Source organism: Antennarius striatus, chromosome 17 (assembly GCF_040054535.1).
Source record: "Antennarius striatus isolate MH-2024 chromosome 17, ASM4005453v1, whole genome shotgun sequence".
In the NCBI taxonomy this organism is placed as follows: domain Eukaryota; kingdom Metazoa; phylum Chordata; class Actinopteri; order Lophiiformes; family Antennariidae; genus Antennarius; species Antennarius striatus.
Window position 1 is genome coordinate 11,348,491 of NC_090792.1, and position 18,133 is coordinate 11,366,623.

The window sequence follows — 18,133 nt, forward strand, 5'->3', positions numbered from 1 at the left end:
CTCCCCCCATAAAATATAAAACCCACTCTCACTGCTTCCCCCTCCTGGTCCACACTACCACCTCATTCAGCTCCAATCTAGGATTTCCTTTCACTATTTAAGAAGTACATTGTGTTGCTCTGGGAGTGATGTGACAGTATCCAGAGATTGCACTGGGGGGAGAAGGGGACTATTGTGTCAGGTGAGCTCTAGTTTTGTTCTAAGTACTATTGTAGGATGGGAATGAGCTCTGGGTCTTGAAACATGTGAGTTTGATAAAGAAATCAGCTTGAAGTTCTGGACTGGGGCTTCAGAGTCACGTAACCTTTAAATACACACACTATACAAATCCCAACGCTAGAGACCATACAATGAAGATATTTAGTGCCCCCTAGCGGTTACTCTGGGTAACTCAAGATCTCCAATACTGTAATTATGACGAAAACTGAAACTTCTAGATTATCTTTATTAGTTTCTTTAACAGTTTTAAGAACAAACACTGATAGAAAACAAACAACACAAACAAGAAACTAATCATGTCATCAACAAAACATTAAAATATACAGTATTTACAACTTGAGCTCAGCCCTTCTGGACTTTGGAGATAAGCTCATCACAGAGTTTTGTGAGCTCTTCAGCCTCCTTCTCCTGTAAATAAGCAAAACAGAAAAATTTCACATTTGACCCATTTCTTAACGGAAATGGACACCTTGTAATTTGCCAGTAATACTGACCTTCTGGTCCAGACTCTTTTCCAGTGATTGAACCTTCATCTGCTCCCGTCGCAGATGCGCCTGCAGGACGGATACCTCAGCCTTGTTCTTCGTCCGCACCTCAGCAATTTCTTCGTTTGCGCTGAAAATGAACGATGTCAGTCATATCTTGTGTGCCTTGCAATCTAATTGATTAAGACAGCAGAGTAACACATTTCTTACCGGGTAATTTTCTCCTCAGCATGAGCTTTGAGGGTCTGATAGCGCTGCTCCTCCTTTTTGATCCTTGCTAGATAATCCTGAGCACAAGCTTTTAGCGTCTCTTCATTCTGAACAGAAGGCAGAAGAAAATAATTACCAATCAAACTGCTTCAGCCTTTGTTATGACAAAATATGTGAAGGATTTGTGGTTTGTAACAAAATAAGTATTTGTTTTTTCCAACCTTTTTGTAACCCTGAACAACATCCTTGTATTTCTCCAGTCTCTTAAAAAGTTCAGCAAAAGATCTCTCCATGGCATTCAAGTCATTGGAAACTTGGTCCTTCTCCAGCAGGGCTTCATTCAACTTCTTCTGGGACTCCTCCTTCTCCCTCTCTTGATCAGCTGAGTAATACAAGCAGATTGATGAGCTCTCCTTAAAGTAACACCATTTAAAAAACAAAATGGTTGGTATGTAATTTATGCCAACTTACCTATCATTTGTGTAATAGTGAGCTCAAATTCTGCAATAATTTTCCTGTAAATAAATAAATAAAAAAGGCACTAAATGTCTTGAAAAGTTGAATAATTGAACTGAAAAAACAAATTTAAAAATTTAAAAAGCACAGCTCACCTCATTTCTTGGCCATCATTAAGTAGACTTTTGTGCTTTGCAATCCATTGCTCTTCCTGTTCCCTGGCCTGTTTGAGAGATGGCACACTGATTATTTGGAATCAGGATGTTAAACTACTGATTAAAATGTGTGAGTTGGAAGATGCCATAACCCCATAGTTTCATACCTGGGGTTTATAGTCAGCAGTGAACGTTCCAAATGTGTCACTGAGCTTCAACAATCTAACCTACTATCCATGAAATATTGATCTCCATGGGCTTTAGACTTAAGAATCAGGCAAACCTAAGCTGACCCTAAAGTGACCAATCATCAACAACAGTGTTACATTTCTTTTGACATTGGATGCTGGCGTTCATGCTTGAATGCACTGTGCCTAAATCGTGTCACTCTAACTTGCTTCAGGAATAGTTTTGGAAACCACACAAACAATCCTATCAACAGAATCTGTTTAAAGCTGTACCTAGAGGTTGTTGGTGGTCTTTGTCTAAACACTAATCACTGAGGAGGACATACTTGTGCCTGAACCCTGGCGATGGCCGCGTCCATGTCTTTCTGACTGTACTTCAACACTTCGATGATGGAGTCTTCTATACTGACTGGCTGGGGGAAGGGAGGAACAAAGATCTCAAGGACTGGAGGAGGCTGTAAAACAGTCGCAGTGAAAATAAATTAAGTTAGGAGAATAGCAAGACCACACTGAATATTATTTCCAAAAAAAAAAAGTGAACAAATACTTTGTTTAAAACACGGTTTCCAAGCAATAGCAGGTGATTGACTTACTGGCATGCTACAATCAAAAAGTTTGAAATCATCCTTTTGTGGTCCGTTTGTAGGTTCTCCCTCTTGCATCTGCAGCGACCCAAGCCTGAATTGAGGGGGGGGGGGTCAATTGTGAAGTGATCAAAGGGATTAAACTTAAACATTTTGTTGCACAAGAAATATAAAATCAAAACAAAGTAAGCTCTAACGTCCAGTGACAGCAGCAATCAGGATAAGTGGAAACAGAAGTGAGTCATACTGTGACGCAATGGGGACGGGGCGAGGGACGTGGGCCTTAGCAGCCGGACCTGCCGCCTTCTTTGGGCTCTCCCTCAGGAGGGGGTCGAATTTAAGGTATAACGATTGTTTCCTCAATGCAGACTCCTTGAACTGCACACACAAAGACCCAGATTAATAAAAATGTCAGCTCAAGCAAGAATAATCAATATATTTAGTCATCCAGTAAGGAACTCACGCTGCTGGAGCCAAATTGCTCAAGGTAATCGATTTGTCCGCCAAAGTCGTTGGCCATGACTTGAGAAAGATCACAGTTCACAAATATTACCTTACAAAACATTTATTTTATGGAGAAAGAAAATCTAACTTCTAAGTAATCATATACCAATCTCTCACATTGAGTTTGGTCAACCTTCACTTACACACAGTTCCAGGAACAAACTCATCGTTGCTTATGCCAGTCTGTAAGTTCTGCTCTGGTTGGAACAGCTCCAGATGACTCTCCATGGGATGTGCAACTTCAGGTTGACGTCCCTCTTCAGCTCTGTGTTCAGCTGTCTGTCATCCCACAACAAAATGTAATGGTGAAAAACACACAACCAATGAAAAACTACGTGCTAAAGCATTCTGGGTCATATCAAACGTACTGCTCCAGGGACTGGTTCAGCAGCTGGGACGCTCTCTCCAGCACTACGAAACGATAAACATACATACTTAAAGTTGAATTACTGCTGACCATTGAAGTCTCTACTGAAAATAAATGTTTGATGCATTCAGATACAATGGTTAACATACGATGGCGATGGCACACTGTCCTCCACAGGCTTGTCTTTTTGCTTTGGAATGGAATCTTTCTTGGACAAAGGACTGGGTTTCTTGCTGCACTGTGGCGAGTTTTCCATAGTCGCTTTTGTGCCAAAGGGGTTGAAGTTTGGGTCATCAAACTTCTCAAAGTCAAACGAGTAAGACCCTTTGGGAACTGCAGCCTCAGTCACAGCACTGGAATCGGACTTCTCTGCAGTTTCGTGTGTTAGTTTGGTGTCAGACACTGGCTTTCCTGCTTTAGATTTTAGACCAGGGGGCCTTTTACCAAATTTCTTTGGTTGTGGTTTCTGTCGAACCTCACTGCCATCATCAAAATTGAATTCCAGTTTCACAGGTCCCTCATTGATAGGCACATCAACTGGCTGGGATGCAAATTCATCATCGGTTGCTTTGGCAGGCTGAACAGGAACATCCTGAGTTAGCTCCAGCTTCCCAACATCATTTGTGACTTTATCTGTGGTCTCCTGCATCTCTTCGACTGGTGGGTTACTGTCTGACAGACGTTTTCCAAGGACAGGAGAATTTGGGATTTTAGAGCCACCAGTTTTGAAAGGATTAATATCATCAATGTTGTCAAAATCCAAACTGTAAGAGCCTTTTGCTGGCAGTGGAGCGTCTTCCACAAAAATGCCTGAGTCTTTCTTTTCAACATTTACATACTCTTTAGCAGATTGTTTTTCATCAGGGGTGACAGTAAAAGAATTTGGTTCCTCGACCCCTGAGGCCTTCAGCACTGTGACCACGCTGCTCTCTGTGGAGCCGATATCAGTGGAAACGTCAGCAAGTGAGTTTTCCACAGACGGGATGAATGGAAGTGTCTCATCTAGTGCCGACTCAATTTTGGCAGGTTCTTCAGAAACACAGTTTTCTTTTGCGGGTTCAGGTTGATCTGTGGGGAGATTTGTTACAGTCGGCCTCGCAGGGGAAAGGAGCGTCTTATTAGTTCCTTGAAAGGGATTAATAGCATCTAGGTTGTCAAAATCAAACTGATAGCCTCCTTTGCTTAGAATCGGCATATCATCATCAGGATATGTGGACACTTCTGTGAAAAATTCAAGAAGATTGTCATTAATTTTCAGCAATCAGACACTTTCAATCAAAATGTTTATAAGGTTTGACAAATGACCTGGTTTGGGATCGTCACGCTGCTCAATGAAACCTTCTTGCACAGAACTACAAAAACAGAACAGACTTTGTTATGCAAGTTGATTATTATGATTTCATTCAATTGATGTTGGAATATCAGAAATGTTTCTTACTTTGCGTTTTCAAAATGTAAGGATTCCATTGCTTTCGTGCACTCTTCCACACTTGTCATTTTAGCCAACTTAGTGGGAGAAACAATTCTTTTTGTCAAGGGGTCTCTTCGCGGAGTCTGAAAACAAACCTTCACACAAATGATTTAATTAGCATTGTAAATGTTAACTAAATGTTAGCAAAGGTTGATACATTTGTATCAACAAAAATAGGACGGTAAAAAGAAGCCCTTTTGCCACAGTGATGGAACAGTTAAGTCAGTGATCTTTACAAATTGGAAGTAGGAACATGTCTGAAAATATCTACAGTAGTTTGTTTATCAAGACAAATGTGATCAGTTTTATTTTTCAGAATTACAATGGGTTGATGAACAATTACACTGCAAATCTATGCAATATTTTCTTCTGAGACAAAACTAATACTGATTCACAGGAACTTAATAAACAAAAAAAAAATTTCAGCCTGATTGTCAATGCAATTTGTGAGAAGAGTCAACAGAAGAGGAACAAAACCTCTATAAAGGCAGCCGTTTCTGTACCTTTGTCCCCTTTGGTGCAGCTTTACTGGGCAGATTTTCCGTCTGACGTAATATGGAGGGCCTTCCAGTTGGCTGATCCAGAGCAAAAATGTCATTAATTGAACTGTTATGTTTTCCTCCTGGGCAGACCCCACGATTCTCGTCATTCACATCAACAGAACTCATCCTGTAAAAGCAGAGAGACAGCCTGTTAAAAGCCTGGAACACTCTGCTTGAGGTACACGTCATTCTCAAAGCTGCACACATTTGATAAGACACTTTTCTGTCCTGGAGTTAACTGATGTTTTTTGAAAGATGTTGCTAGGCAGAAAAATATGTCAAAAATTTAGTAGCCAGAACTTTATTGATGTTGGCGAGTCGGGCTAAGTTCAAGTCATTTTACTGACAAAATGAGCTGCTCCTTCATTTAGAAAAAGATGTTATTGCAGTTTGGACAAATAAAACAAAGTATAACCATGATACAATTTCTTAACAATATAAAATACAGTTAAAGTTGCACACAGGCGATTATGCGGCATAAAGACTGTCATAATAATTGCGATAGGGTAAGACTAAAATGTCAGAGGAAGAAACGTTCTGTATTCTACAACTGCCCCACCAGAGGGCACCAATGAGTCAGGACGTTTCTTTCCCAATAATGAACAAGATGTCACAACATAAACTCCAACATAAACATAAACAAATTAAAATCGGTCACGATAACATTATACTGCATAATAAAAAGATATACATTCGATGCATTGACATAACATATGTTAATTTCAGAATCTAGTACATTACGTATGGTGCCGTTTTGTTAATTCTTAAAACAATGCTGGACTATCAATGATTTTATGATGACATAAATACTCGGATCTGTACTGAATAAAGTCAAATGGACTTGTAAGAAAAGCTTGAAGTTATGTCGTTTCTCTCAGCTTCAACAGCGATATATGCAGTGTATCCTAACTGCACACTACGATGTGAAATTTAGGCGTAAACCACAATTGACAATTTTCTCTTACTAACATTGGAAACGTTCATGGACCTTCACGTCTCAGACACCATCGCTGGTCTCTCAAAATGACGTTAGCATAACGTGGACAGTCGCCGTTAACTACAGTCATTAGTCATCAAAGTTAGCTAGCCAAGCACTGGAAAAAAAAGACAAAACCTAGTCTAACGTTGGAATCCAATTCACAGCCGTCCAATTACCTGTTACAACAAATTAACAACAAACGCCCTTCAGCTAACCTAACTTTTGCCACACTGAACACTACCTTCAGGCCTATCAAAAGCTGAAATAGCGATGGATCCAAACTACATCACAGGATCATTTTCTATCAACATTCAGTATAGGGGAGCGTAACACGGTACGTTAGGTCTTCGACCACCTACCTTTAAAAAAAGACAAAACAGTTTTTTGCCAAAAATAACAACTTCTGTCGTTTACGCTTTCGACTGCCTTGTGACCAAGAAGTAATGATTTTGAAAACTCCTCGCCTCTCTGGGCGGCGACCGTTTGGATTTTTAAAGTCTTGAAATTCACCAATAAAATCGGAAGAAACCTGAAAACGAAACGTATTTCCGGGATGACCAGCCAATCAGGTTAGAGAGTGGGGATCGACCAATTGACTGCGTTTACGGATCCACTGTCAAAGATGAAATACATAGCAAGATGATAATCTTCCCAAAAGTCGAGTTCAAAGAAGAACACTCGACGTTGATGTCTGTGTAGCCCACATTTCCAAGCTAGATTTCATCTCTTTAATTCCATTTATATTTTTCACTCAACACAGAGAATCTCAAGTGTGATCACGGCTCCCTCAGTGAAACGATTTTAAATATCAGTTCTCAGGGCAAGATAAACACAGAATCAGTATGACAAATTAACTTTAGATTTACGCTGATTTATTTGAGCTCATGTCTGTCACTTGTAATAGCTACTCGTGATGGTAGTTGTCCTTTTGTGTGATAATTTTCTGCTCTTTTATGTTTACAGTGTCTGTGGGGATTACTATAGAGTCTTGACATTTCTTGACTACAAGCCAGTTATCTGTACAATGGGCAAAAGTATTATGTTCATTCATTCATTCATTCATTCATTCATTCATTCATTCATTCATCGTCTACCGCTTCATCCGCTGTGGCGGGTTGCGGGGAGCTGGAGCCTATCACAGCTGACTGAGGGCGTGAGGCAGGGGAAACTCCGGGCGCGACGCCAGTGCACCGCGGAATTATTATGTTTTAGTATATAATGCTATAAAGTGTATTTTTATGTATTCTTCTCTCAGATAAAAATAAATAAATAAATGATTGATTTATCTGAATAAGAGAATTATTTTGTTGAAGTATGCCTGGTGGAATATGATGACACCAGTTTTGTTTTGTTTGTTTTTTCCCAATGCATATAGCCTATATTTGGTCATGGCAATTTGTGAACAAGTTATTGGAATCATTGTGTAACTGGAACATAATATCACTATGATTTATGTAATAACCAGTATATCTCTTGATTTGGAATCTAGTACTGACATTTTCATGACACTGAACATTTTTATTTGTAGACTTGACTGGGTTATACAGTTTTGTTTTGTTTTCAATTGATGTCAGTGAGAGGAATAATTTCGGTGGGCGATCAAGACTTTTAATAGTGATAAATAGAGTATTTTATATTTTAAAAACACTCAACTACTTTGTGTAATACAAATCAATAACGTTCGGTTTCCACTGTTTTATAACACTACTTCCTGGTCATTCAAAGAAGGGCGTCTGCAGTACTAAAGTTGCACTTACCACTAGCTACCGTTAGGTGGCGAAATGTGAGACTAATTTAGTTAAAGAAGAAGAAGAAGACCTGCCCGCCAATTTCGACAGATGTAAACAGGCCGTGTTTACTGCAGTTTGCTATGAAGAGGGTTAATTTCATCTCATAAAAGCGAACTCCTTGTCAGCAATGAATTTTAGTATTAAAGGTAAGAAACATCGTCTAGTCATCTGATGTGCTGTGCGTTTATCAGAGACAAGGGTACTGACACATCGTTCAGTTCTTTTTGCAGCGTTTAGCGAGCTGGTCAACAACGTGAATCAGCTAACATGGTTTATGCTAATAATGTAACTAACTCCCCTTAACACCATTATTTTACTATCGATGTTAGTTACTTTATACGTGCAGCTACGCATACTGACTTAACTGAGATACTACTGTAGTAAGGATATGAGGCGTTGATATATTTTTTAAACAATTTTGTTGACAGGTCATGGTGATTCGTCTCAGCTTGCTGCCAGGTAATGTACCCTAAGGATACTCTGCAAACATCGTCATACCTTACTAACATTTATTTAAAGTACGAATACAAATAATCCAATTCTTATTCAAACCTGGTGAAATTACGACTGGACTGAATTTGCTATTAGAGGAGCTGCAACAAAACAGACATTTTCATATTCACCAAACTTAACGGGCAGCTGTGAAACCACTTATATTGTCATTAAATATTGTATGCTGTACAAGTGCTCATGTTTTTGTTTTGTTTTATCCTTGTCCCAAAGCAATGACTGCAACTCCATCAAAGTTTTTGTTCGAGTTCGTCCTTTGACCCAGGGTAACGGACTGACTACAGATGGAGATCAGAGCCTCTGCCTCACAGTTACCTCAGCCAACACCATCCGGCTGCTCTCCAAACCAGAATCACGAACTTTCACCTATGATCATGTTGCAGACATGGACACATCTCAGGTTTGGAGAAAATGTTTGTATTGTCAATGTATCACTGGCATGGGTAAAACTAGACTGATAACAAGCTGATAGGTTATTGATGCATGTGATTTTCTTTGACAGGACTCTGTTTTCTCCAGCGTGGCCAAGGATATTGTGGAGTCTTGCATGAATGGATATAATGGTACAATATTTGCCTAGTAAGTAGTCCTTACATTGTTTTGTCGATGGTATACGTGTAAGAATGTTTAAGACATTATAATTGTTCACTGTGTATTATGTGCAGTATTAATTTCTTTTATGTTTCTGCAGTGGACAAACAGGCTCAGGGAAAACATTCACCATGCTTGGTGAGAATTCAGTATATTATTTGTATTATGTATTATAAATTCTTTAAGCTCAAGTACAGTAATGGGTTAATTCATGCACTAAGTTTTTACTTTTTGTTGTAGGACCGTCAGAGTTGGATAACTTTACCGATGAACTAAGGGGAGTTATTCCTCGAAGTTTTGAGTATTTATTTTTTCTCATCAACAGAGAAGTGGAAAGGGTGAGCTGTACAATTTCTTCGCTGTGATGAAGTTTTATACCAATATTTTGTGTTTGCCATATAATTGGTGGCTCTTTGTTTGTTCTATTTTTAAAGTCTGACCAGTCCAAGAGTTTCCTTTGCAAATGTTCATTTATTGAGATTTACAATGAACAAATTTATGACCTTCTGGACACAGCCTCAGCCAGCCTTTTCCTCAGGGAGAACATCAAAAAAGGTGTGTTTGTTGAGGGAGCTGTGGAGAAGTTTGTCAACTCAGCTGCTGAAGCCTACCAGGTATAAACTGCATGTCTGTCGTGAGTTAACAGAATTTTTTTGTGCTTTCTACATGATAATATCCTTCTAATTAGAGGGGATAATCCCCATCTTCTTATGTGTGCTGTATCTAGTCCCATCTTCATAACATAAAAATATTTTTAAACAAACAAAATATGTTATTTATTACTTATTTAAGTTCTATTTTAAACCTCTTAGGTGCTGTCTATGGGCTGGCGTAATAGACGTGTGGCCTCTACTTCCATGAATCGCGAGTCCTCAAGATCTCACGCGGTGTTCACCATGACTTTAGAGTCCAAAGAATCTGTCAATGAAGTGGTGAACATCCGAACGTCTCAGTTGAACCTGGTAGATCTGGCAGGGTCTGAAAGGCAGAAAGACACACACACAGAAGGTTCCAGACTTAAGGTGAAGCTTTGTCCAGTTATTTGTTCACCCACTGATATTCTACATTTATAAGTTGTGTTGTTGCTAACAGCAGTTCCTTCCATTGCTTCACTTTCAGGAGGCTAGCAATATCAATCGGTCTCTCATGTGCCTTGGCCAGGTGATCATGGCACTGGTTGATGTGTCCAATGGGAAGAACCGCCACATCTGCTACAGGAATTCTAAACTCACCTTCTTGTTAAGGGTAATTGTCAATTCAGGGATTAGCTTTACTGAAAACAAAAAGCTCCATTGCTGTGTGTCACTATGACTATAGAGTCTGCATGTGAAATTTCCTGAGATTTTATGTGCCATATATTTAGTTGTGTTGGCGAAAATAAGCTTTCACATAATGCCACATCCAAAAATGTGATCACAATTTGTTTTAATATGAATATGTATTATGAACTGCAGCAACTGCTTCATTGTTATTTCAGGACTCTCTCGGTGGAAACGCAAAGACATACATCATAGCCAATGTGCACCCCGGTTCAAAGTGTTTTGGAGAAACGCTGTCCACCTTACAGTTTGCACAGAGAGCAAAGTTGATAAAGAATAAGGTATCAAATCTATGATGTGTTAAAACAGACTAAACTAAGTTATGTACTTTTAAAATTCAAACACATTATTATCTTTTTCCAGGCCATTATCAATGAGGACACACAGGGGAATGTGAAGCAGTTACAAGCTGAGGTGAAGAAGTTGAAGGAGCAGCTTACGCAAGTGCTGGTGTTACAGGCAATGGATGGTGGGAAAGATGTAGCACCTGGAGGTCCTGAACCCCTCATGGGTAAAATATATATACACTAGATCAAGCTTAAAATCAACATCAAAAACCTTGCGATATGCGCTATGTTACACATTCAAAATTAAATCCATAATGTTAAATATAATAACTTGGGCTGCTGTATTGCATGCAAAGTTACCGGTACATGTTTTTAATGGACTGTTATGTCATGGGTGTTGAGGGTAAATCATGTTTTCTCATTAGATCCATCCATTGAAATTCAACATGATGTATATAAACCAAAATTCATGGCTGCTATTCGTTTGTGGAGAAAAAGAGATGAGGAAAAGAAGGTAAAAGATTTTATATATTTATTTCATCCATTCATGAAAATTGTTGTGTTGTGAGGAAATAATGCAGATGCTTGATTACTCAATGAAATGTTTGACTATACACAGATCCTGCTTGAGAAGGTGACTCAGCTTGAGGAAGCCTTGACCCAGAAGGACAAATTCATTTATTCTAGCCGAATGATTGTCAGGTTTCGAGAAGACCACATATCTTGTCTTGAGAAAAAATTGAAGGAGGGGAAAAATGGACGATCAGACTCTGAGTCTCAGGTTCTGATTGACCGGCTGAAAGAAGAGATACAGATCTTAAAAGATCAGGTACAACTTCTAATACTATTTAAACACTGTATAAATCACTGCTAATGGCTCTGTCTGTATAATCAATGTATGGATACACATTTTGTGTATCCAAACTGTCATTCAGTTGTCGGTAATTTTACTCTATCTGGAGTTGAAGAAAATTCAAATTACCAGTACATAAATTAGTGAAACTGAAATCCATGCTAGGTTCCTTCGTACCTCTGTAAACTGGAAGGCTCAATTGACTTACATAAGATTGTCTTCAGTAGTTTTTTTTTTTTTTTAACTGACAGCTAAAATATCCGTTTTTAATGCACTAACTTTTACTTTATCAGGTTGAACATCACCCGAAGATGACTCAGTATGCTGCAGAGAACTTCAGTCTCCGACAGGAAAACCGCCGACTCCGTTCTCTTGATTCAGTGGTGAAAGCTGAAGAGGCTTCAGCCACAGTTGCTGCTGAGCTGGATGAAACATTCCAGAGGGCAATGGAGACAGAGAGACTCACAGAGAGTAAGACAAATAAAAACTTAATAACAAAATGCTTAGTAAATGCATATTATCAGATTTTGTTTGTAAGCTCATTCTACTCCTCAGCTCCAGCGGTCTCTTCAACCTCTGCTGCTGTAGATACTGAAAAGCTGAAGGCCCAACTGCTTCAGAAACAGTCTGACTTCACAGGCATCCTTCAGGCCTTTGGGGAATACAAAGAAATCACTAAGTAAGGAGGACACTTAATTAAAGATGCACAGAGTCACAATGACATCATCTAGAACACTCAGCAGCTGTTAAAAGAACAAGCATCCAAAAGCTTTAAGTATATATAGAGAACTCTAACCATCATGAAGGTCTTCAATAATAAATACAATTGCTTTAACTATGATAATACTTTAATTTCATGCAGGTCTAGCGGGGGAAAAATGGTTGTTAGGTGACCACATGCACTCATTAAAAGTGTGCTTTTATGTGTTTTTCATAGTAAATGAGGGTATCTCAAATATTAGAATGGATAACTGCATCGGTTCTTCCTACCGAACATTGAATAAGTATCCCACAGACCTTGAGCATCACAAAAGGGTTAATATATATTTTGTTGATGTGCTTTGTGCTCAAGGAAACAGATGGCTCAGCTGGAGTCTGAGAAAAGATACCTTGAAAAGTCTAACAGGCATTTGGAAAACATTTTGGAAGCCACAAATGCTTACAAGAAGCAGGAGGTGTCAGAGCTGAATAGAATACATGTAGAAACTATTAAGGTGAGTGAATGAGAATTCAGTATTCAGATCACAGTGAAACAAAATAGGAGCTCTCTTTACCCAATAAGCTTTTGTTTTCCTGTGAAAAATTTTCTTCAAATATTTGTTATACCAGATTCTCAGCACGCCCACCAAAGCATACAACCTGCGGTCTCGTTTAGTGCCTTTCTCGAGCCCAGAACATCTGAAAGGGGAAAGCGATAATGGAGATAACATTTGGGCAGAGCTGCCTCCTTCAGACATGGCTATGATGGCTTTGACTGAGGACCTGTGTCAAGAACAGGTACAGAGATTTTGATTATCCTCTAAATACATGCACAAAAAAACACAACAGCCATGCATTGTCTCCAAACTTCTTATCAGGAGAAATCCAGTCATGTCCAGACGCTGCTAAATGAGGAGGAACTAAAGAACCACAAACTGTTGCAGCAAATTGCAAAACTTGAGGAGCAGATCACTCTGATATCACAAGAGTCTGACCACAAGGAGCAGGTAGAATTCCCTTACCTTATTGATTGGCAGTGTATTCTTGAATATGCTGTATATTGAATTCATTATAAGGAATATTTCAACTGGATGTATGGATATTTGAAAAAATATTAAAGCCATGGACTAATATGTTACTGCCGTTGTTCTTTACACTGGATGTAGCTACTCTCGGCTGAGCAAGCCAACAGGAACAGGGATCATCTAATCCTGAAAGAAACTGTGAGTGAGCTTCAACAGAGCCTCCAGTCTCAACAACAAGCTGCAGAAGGTAACGTTCTCATGCTTTCCCTAATGTCATCAGATAGGATGAATCACCTATTTGGATCTTTGCTGGTGTTGGATGAGGAGAATTCTTTCAGATGAAGTGTGCCATGGTGATATCTAAAGCGGTTTAAGTCAATCCACTGGACGTTAAGAAAGTTCTTGAAGAAGTTCTGAAGAAGTCTCTTGGATGAGAGACGAAGCGTCTTCAAAAACTTTCTTAACGTCCAGTGGATTGACTTAAACAGCTTTGCATAACCATGACCTGGATAACTGAGAACCTACACAGACATGGTGATATCTCTTTCTCCCCACCTATCAGTGATGAGGAGTGAGATTCAAGATCTCCGCCTGTTGCTGAACTCTTCCGATAAGGAGCTGGCCACAGTGAAGAAGGAGCTCGTGGAGGGGAAAAGCGAGCACCAGAGAGAGACGAGCCAGCTCTCCAACGATCTGATCAGCACACAGCTCCGTCTTGACAAAGTCCAGTAAGCATGCTTCAAAAGCCTCCCATGCGACTCTTCTTCAGCTGCTCTGTTTACAGGTGTTAGATTAACATTTTAACTCTTAGGCTGGAGTGGGAGCAGCTCCTGGAGCAGCATCGCATGCTGCAGGATACATTTGACCAGCTGCAAGCTGAGACCAAGTTTGAAGCTGATGAGGCAAGACAGCAGCTGCAGGACAGACAGCAAGAGATTGATAAACTGAAAACACAGCTCATGGTTCGTAAAGTCATAAACTCATCTTTGTCCTGTAATGTCCTGTGATCTACACTCCATATATTATTTCCTCTTTTCCCCCCATTGCAGGAATTGAATAATTCTCTGAAAATGGAGCAAGAGCACACAACCACCCTGAGTTTTCAATTAAGAGAAAACAAAGAGAGTACATCAAAGTGAGCTCAGACAGACTGTGTTTCCCACCTTGCTTTTTCGTATTGCAGCAGTTTCTAAAATTTGGATAAAGTAACTGACCAACCTTTGTGTTTTCCCTCAGAGAACTAATTGAAACTGTGCAGCAGAGTACACAGCTGGGGAAACAGGTGTCGGACCTGACGCTGCTAAATCAAGAACAGGTCAGTCCGAAATACAATATGCATCTATGAAAATGAACGATTTTGCTAAACAGTGGTGGTATCTCAGTTGCTAACCATTCTGCAATGTCTGTTTTTTGTTTTGCTTTGTTTTTTAAGACATCCAAGATTATAGACCTTGAGCAAAATCTCAATTCCAGAAACAAAATGTTAAAGGGTTTGGAGCAGAAGATTGAGCACGACAAAGTGAGTCTGTGTGAATTGTCCTTCATGTCTGATTTTGTCACATAAATTTTCACTGAATATACTGACCCACTTTTGTGTGTTTGACAGGATGTTGTTTTAGTTTTTATTAACCAAATCAGGGACCTTCGCTGCGAGTTAAGCCAGAGGGACCAGACGATCGCCCACCTGTCTGCAGACATCAAAGACATCACAGTATTTTTTTCATTCCTTGCCTTGCATTGTCTTAAACAGCCGCTTATTATAATTGTCATTCCTTTTATATGTTTTTTCTACGCTGTACTTCTTACTAATTCACTTATTGTGAATTACTTATTCAGCCAATGTGTTTTTATTATGTCCCTTCTCATCTAGGCCAAATACAATTCTACCTGCCTTGAAAAAGAGGATGTCAGTGAGCAACACACCAAGATGCAGACAGAAGTTTTAGAACTGAAAGAAACTTTGGACAGATGTGTAGCATCCAACAAAATAGAAGTAAGTTCTATGATGGTATGAATTTTGGTAGAAGATTTGTAGATCATAAAAAATTTAGGACAATTAGTAAGACTAAGATATTGATGATGTGTGTGTTCTTAGGTTGAGGTGTTGCAGGAGGAGGTCGCCTACGCCATAGAGGAAGTGGAAAGGCTCACTAAGGTCTTAAATGAACAGAGCAGCCTCCTCCAAACATCTCAAGAGCAAACAGCCCAGAAAGATGTCATCATACAGAATCTACAACAAAAGGTGGAGTCTTTGTCCTCAAAGGTAAAAGAAATAGAATCTTATTATAATTACTAAATACAAAAACTCTTTTTGCACTAGGTGAAACAACAAAAAGAAGCTGTTGAAAGAACTATCCGGAATGGAAGTTTTAAACCATGTGTGGAGCAAACAGTCACTCCTAAGTCATTACCTCGGGTAAGACTATTTTGTCATCTGTTTGTTCTCTAAATGCATTACAAAATGAAGCATGTGCAGCTTTTCTAATATCTGCTGATCTCTATACTCTTATTTTCTTTAAATTTATTGTACTCAAGACCCCATGCACACCAGGAAGTTTCAGCAGGGACCTGACCCAAGTGTTAGAGAGTCAGGAGAAGGAGCTGGAGAATCGACGCACCTCCATGATGACCATGGAGATTCTTTTAGCTGAACTGAATGCAGAAAGGTCTGCCAAGAATGAGGAGATCCAAAGATTGAAGGTATTTATTTGTTTGTTTGTTTTGCAAAAGTAAATTAAAGTTGACATCGGACTTAAAAAAATTATTCAACATGGTTTCTTTACTCAGGATTAGCTACTTGACAAAATTAAAAAGACTGATCCTCTTCATTGAGGTTAGTAGTCCATTAAAAGTGTGTTCTCACTGTCCTCAGACGCAGCTGACTGAGAAAGAAATGGTCCGAATGGAGATCCAGACTTTACTTGACCAGTTTTATACCAAGCAGAGCCGGAATGGGAATAATAGGTTGACTATATTTATGTATATGTTCAGCCATCCATTGCTCTAAAACATATCCGCTCATCCATAATTTTCATGTGTGAAGTAAATTATGCAATCCTGTCCTTTTCAGTGAGGAGATGAATGATGCCATCAATCATTCCTTGCATAAAGAACTACAGGAAGAGAGAACAGAGAAGGTTAGTATTTGTCTGCTGATTTTATTTTTGTCATGACTGAATAACACACGTTTGTTCCTCTATTTTTTTAACAGAACAAAGTAACAAAGAAGCTGTCCGATACTCTAAAACGGTAAGCATGTGTGATTTACTTAAATGAATGACTAGTTTGCACATCATTCTGCACCTTTGCTTAAGTTTGGTGTTTGTGGATTAGGTTGCAGGCACAGGAGGCGATGTTGGCCCAGTCCCAAACCTGTGTCCAGGAGCTGACCGCTGAGCTCAGGGACCGCTGTCTGGAGCTGAGGGAACTGAGCCACAGGATCCAGGATGAGGACAAACTGCTCCAGGTCACAGTCTGATGATATAAATATTTTTTTCACTAAAAATACATGTTGATAGAGTTGTTAAGAATTTAGGGTCTGGTTTGGATGGTTACTGTTCAAAGATTTATGTGACTTTTAAACTTCCATATGTTAACAGAGGAAATTGATAATTCATGTTGGAGTTCTGAAATGCTTCTGTATTTCATAGGAGAATGAAGTTCTCCGCAAGCAGAACGATAAGCTTTCCGAGGAAAATGGGAAACTTGTGGGACATAAGAACCACAAACAAAGAATTGAATATCTGGTAAAACTGAAAAAGGAAAACACCAAACTTCAAGAGGTAACTTACCTTTTTATTGTCATCAACTAATGTTTCTGTTTGTCCGTGTGAGTACTTTAACATCAATGTGTGGCATTAATTTGTCTTAAAGGAAAACGAGAAGCTGAGATCAGAGATGGTCTTTCTTCAAGACCACATTGGATGTCCACGAATGGAAACGATTTAAATCTGTTTGAATGGAGAGCATTTCTTTTTTTTCACTTAATTGACATTGCTAACTGTTAATGGTTTAATTTAAGGAATACACGGTAAAGATTTTGGCAGTTCCATGCCCACATTATAACAGTTTTTTTAAATGTTTGGCCTGGATGCATTACTACAGCAGCTTTCACAGACCAGTGATGCCATAACTTCCATTAGCTTGAATTTACTTTTTAAGAGTTGGGTCTTTTTAAATGGACATTACTACACCAGGTTACATTTCTCTTAATTTGAAAGAAAACTATGTAACTGCTGGATAACTGCTTAATGTGAAAACTCAATATTTTCTTTACATTTTTTTTTTAGCTGTGATTGTTCAGGTGTTTGTATGGTGTAAATTTTCACATCATTGTTTTATGTATGACCAGCCTTTTTCTATTACAATGAAAGTTGTTTTTTTAATTACTGTAATTTTTTTTTGGTTTAAAATCTTTTTTGGTGGTATTTTCATTTAAAAGATTTAAGTGCATCTTTTGTAGTACTTACCAACGTCATAAGACACATGAAATAAAACCTTACAATGTATTACAATATCATGTGCTGGTACAACCTTTTGTGTGCTCACTGTGCTGTGTGTAGTGCAACGGAGAAATTAATTTCCCTGACCGAACCTCCTTAAGGGATCAATAAAGTTCTACTCTACTCTCATGTATATAATAATTCTATACATTTATAATTTTTAATAGCTGTTATGTTAAGTGTTCTTTTAACATTTATGTGTTTAATGGTAATAAATCCTTTTTCTGTTATTTTCTGAAACAGAGTGTTATATTTGCAATCATTGTTATTTTAAATAACAGTACTGTATATGTATATATTAGGAATTTTAAAATCGAGAAGGGAATAAGTTACTGTAATTTGAATCACGGCTGCAGGTGATGCTTCGTCCTGCCGCAGGGGGGCGATGTCGGACTCG

The 18,133-nt window shown here is 38.8% G+C and overlaps 2 protein-coding genes across 2 annotated transcripts; one reads left to right on the forward strand and one right to left on the reverse strand.

Moving 5' to 3' along the window:
- Positions 1-425: 425 nt before the first annotated feature.
- Positions 426-6,630, reverse strand: tacc3 (transforming, acidic coiled-coil containing protein 3). Its single transcript, XM_068339248.1, has 17 exons — positions 6,520-6,630; positions 5,143-5,308; positions 4,607-4,734; positions 4,474-4,520; positions 3,318-4,389; positions 3,170-3,212; positions 2,945-3,080; positions 2,761-2,819; positions 2,545-2,675; positions 2,307-2,391; positions 2,040-2,168; positions 1,526-1,593; positions 1,386-1,429; positions 1,136-1,296; positions 915-1,021; positions 714-834; positions 426-627 (listed from the first exon to the last, which is right to left on the reverse strand). Exons 2-17 carry the CDS (start codon positions 5,305-5,307, stop codon positions 562-564), a joined length of 2,562 nt encoding a protein of 853 aa, XP_068195349.1. The 5' UTR covers position 5,308; positions 6,520-6,630; the 3' UTR covers positions 426-561.
- A 1,333-nt stretch (positions 6,631-7,963) lies between these two features.
- Positions 7,964-17,854, forward strand: kif15 (kinesin family member 15). Its single transcript, XM_068339490.1, has 35 exons — positions 7,964-8,096; positions 8,379-8,409; positions 8,674-8,860; positions 8,963-9,039; positions 9,152-9,189; positions 9,292-9,389; positions 9,486-9,665; positions 9,864-10,073; positions 10,171-10,296; positions 10,529-10,651; positions 10,734-10,881; positions 11,083-11,171; positions 11,277-11,486; positions 11,804-11,981; positions 12,066-12,189; positions 12,583-12,724; positions 12,840-13,007; positions 13,088-13,216; positions 13,376-13,481; positions 13,797-13,962; positions 14,046-14,196; positions 14,284-14,369; positions 14,471-14,549; positions 14,667-14,753; positions 14,841-14,945; positions 15,105-15,227; positions 15,330-15,476; positions 15,555-15,650; positions 15,770-15,934; positions 16,107-16,198; positions 16,305-16,371; positions 16,446-16,483; positions 16,568-16,700; positions 16,885-17,016; positions 17,108-17,854. Exons 1-35 carry the CDS (start codon positions 8,078-8,080, stop codon positions 17,180-17,182), a joined length of 4,125 nt encoding a protein of 1,374 aa, XP_068195591.1. The 5' UTR covers positions 7,964-8,077; the 3' UTR covers positions 17,183-17,854.
- The last annotated feature ends 279 nt before the right edge of the window (positions 17,855-18,133 follow it).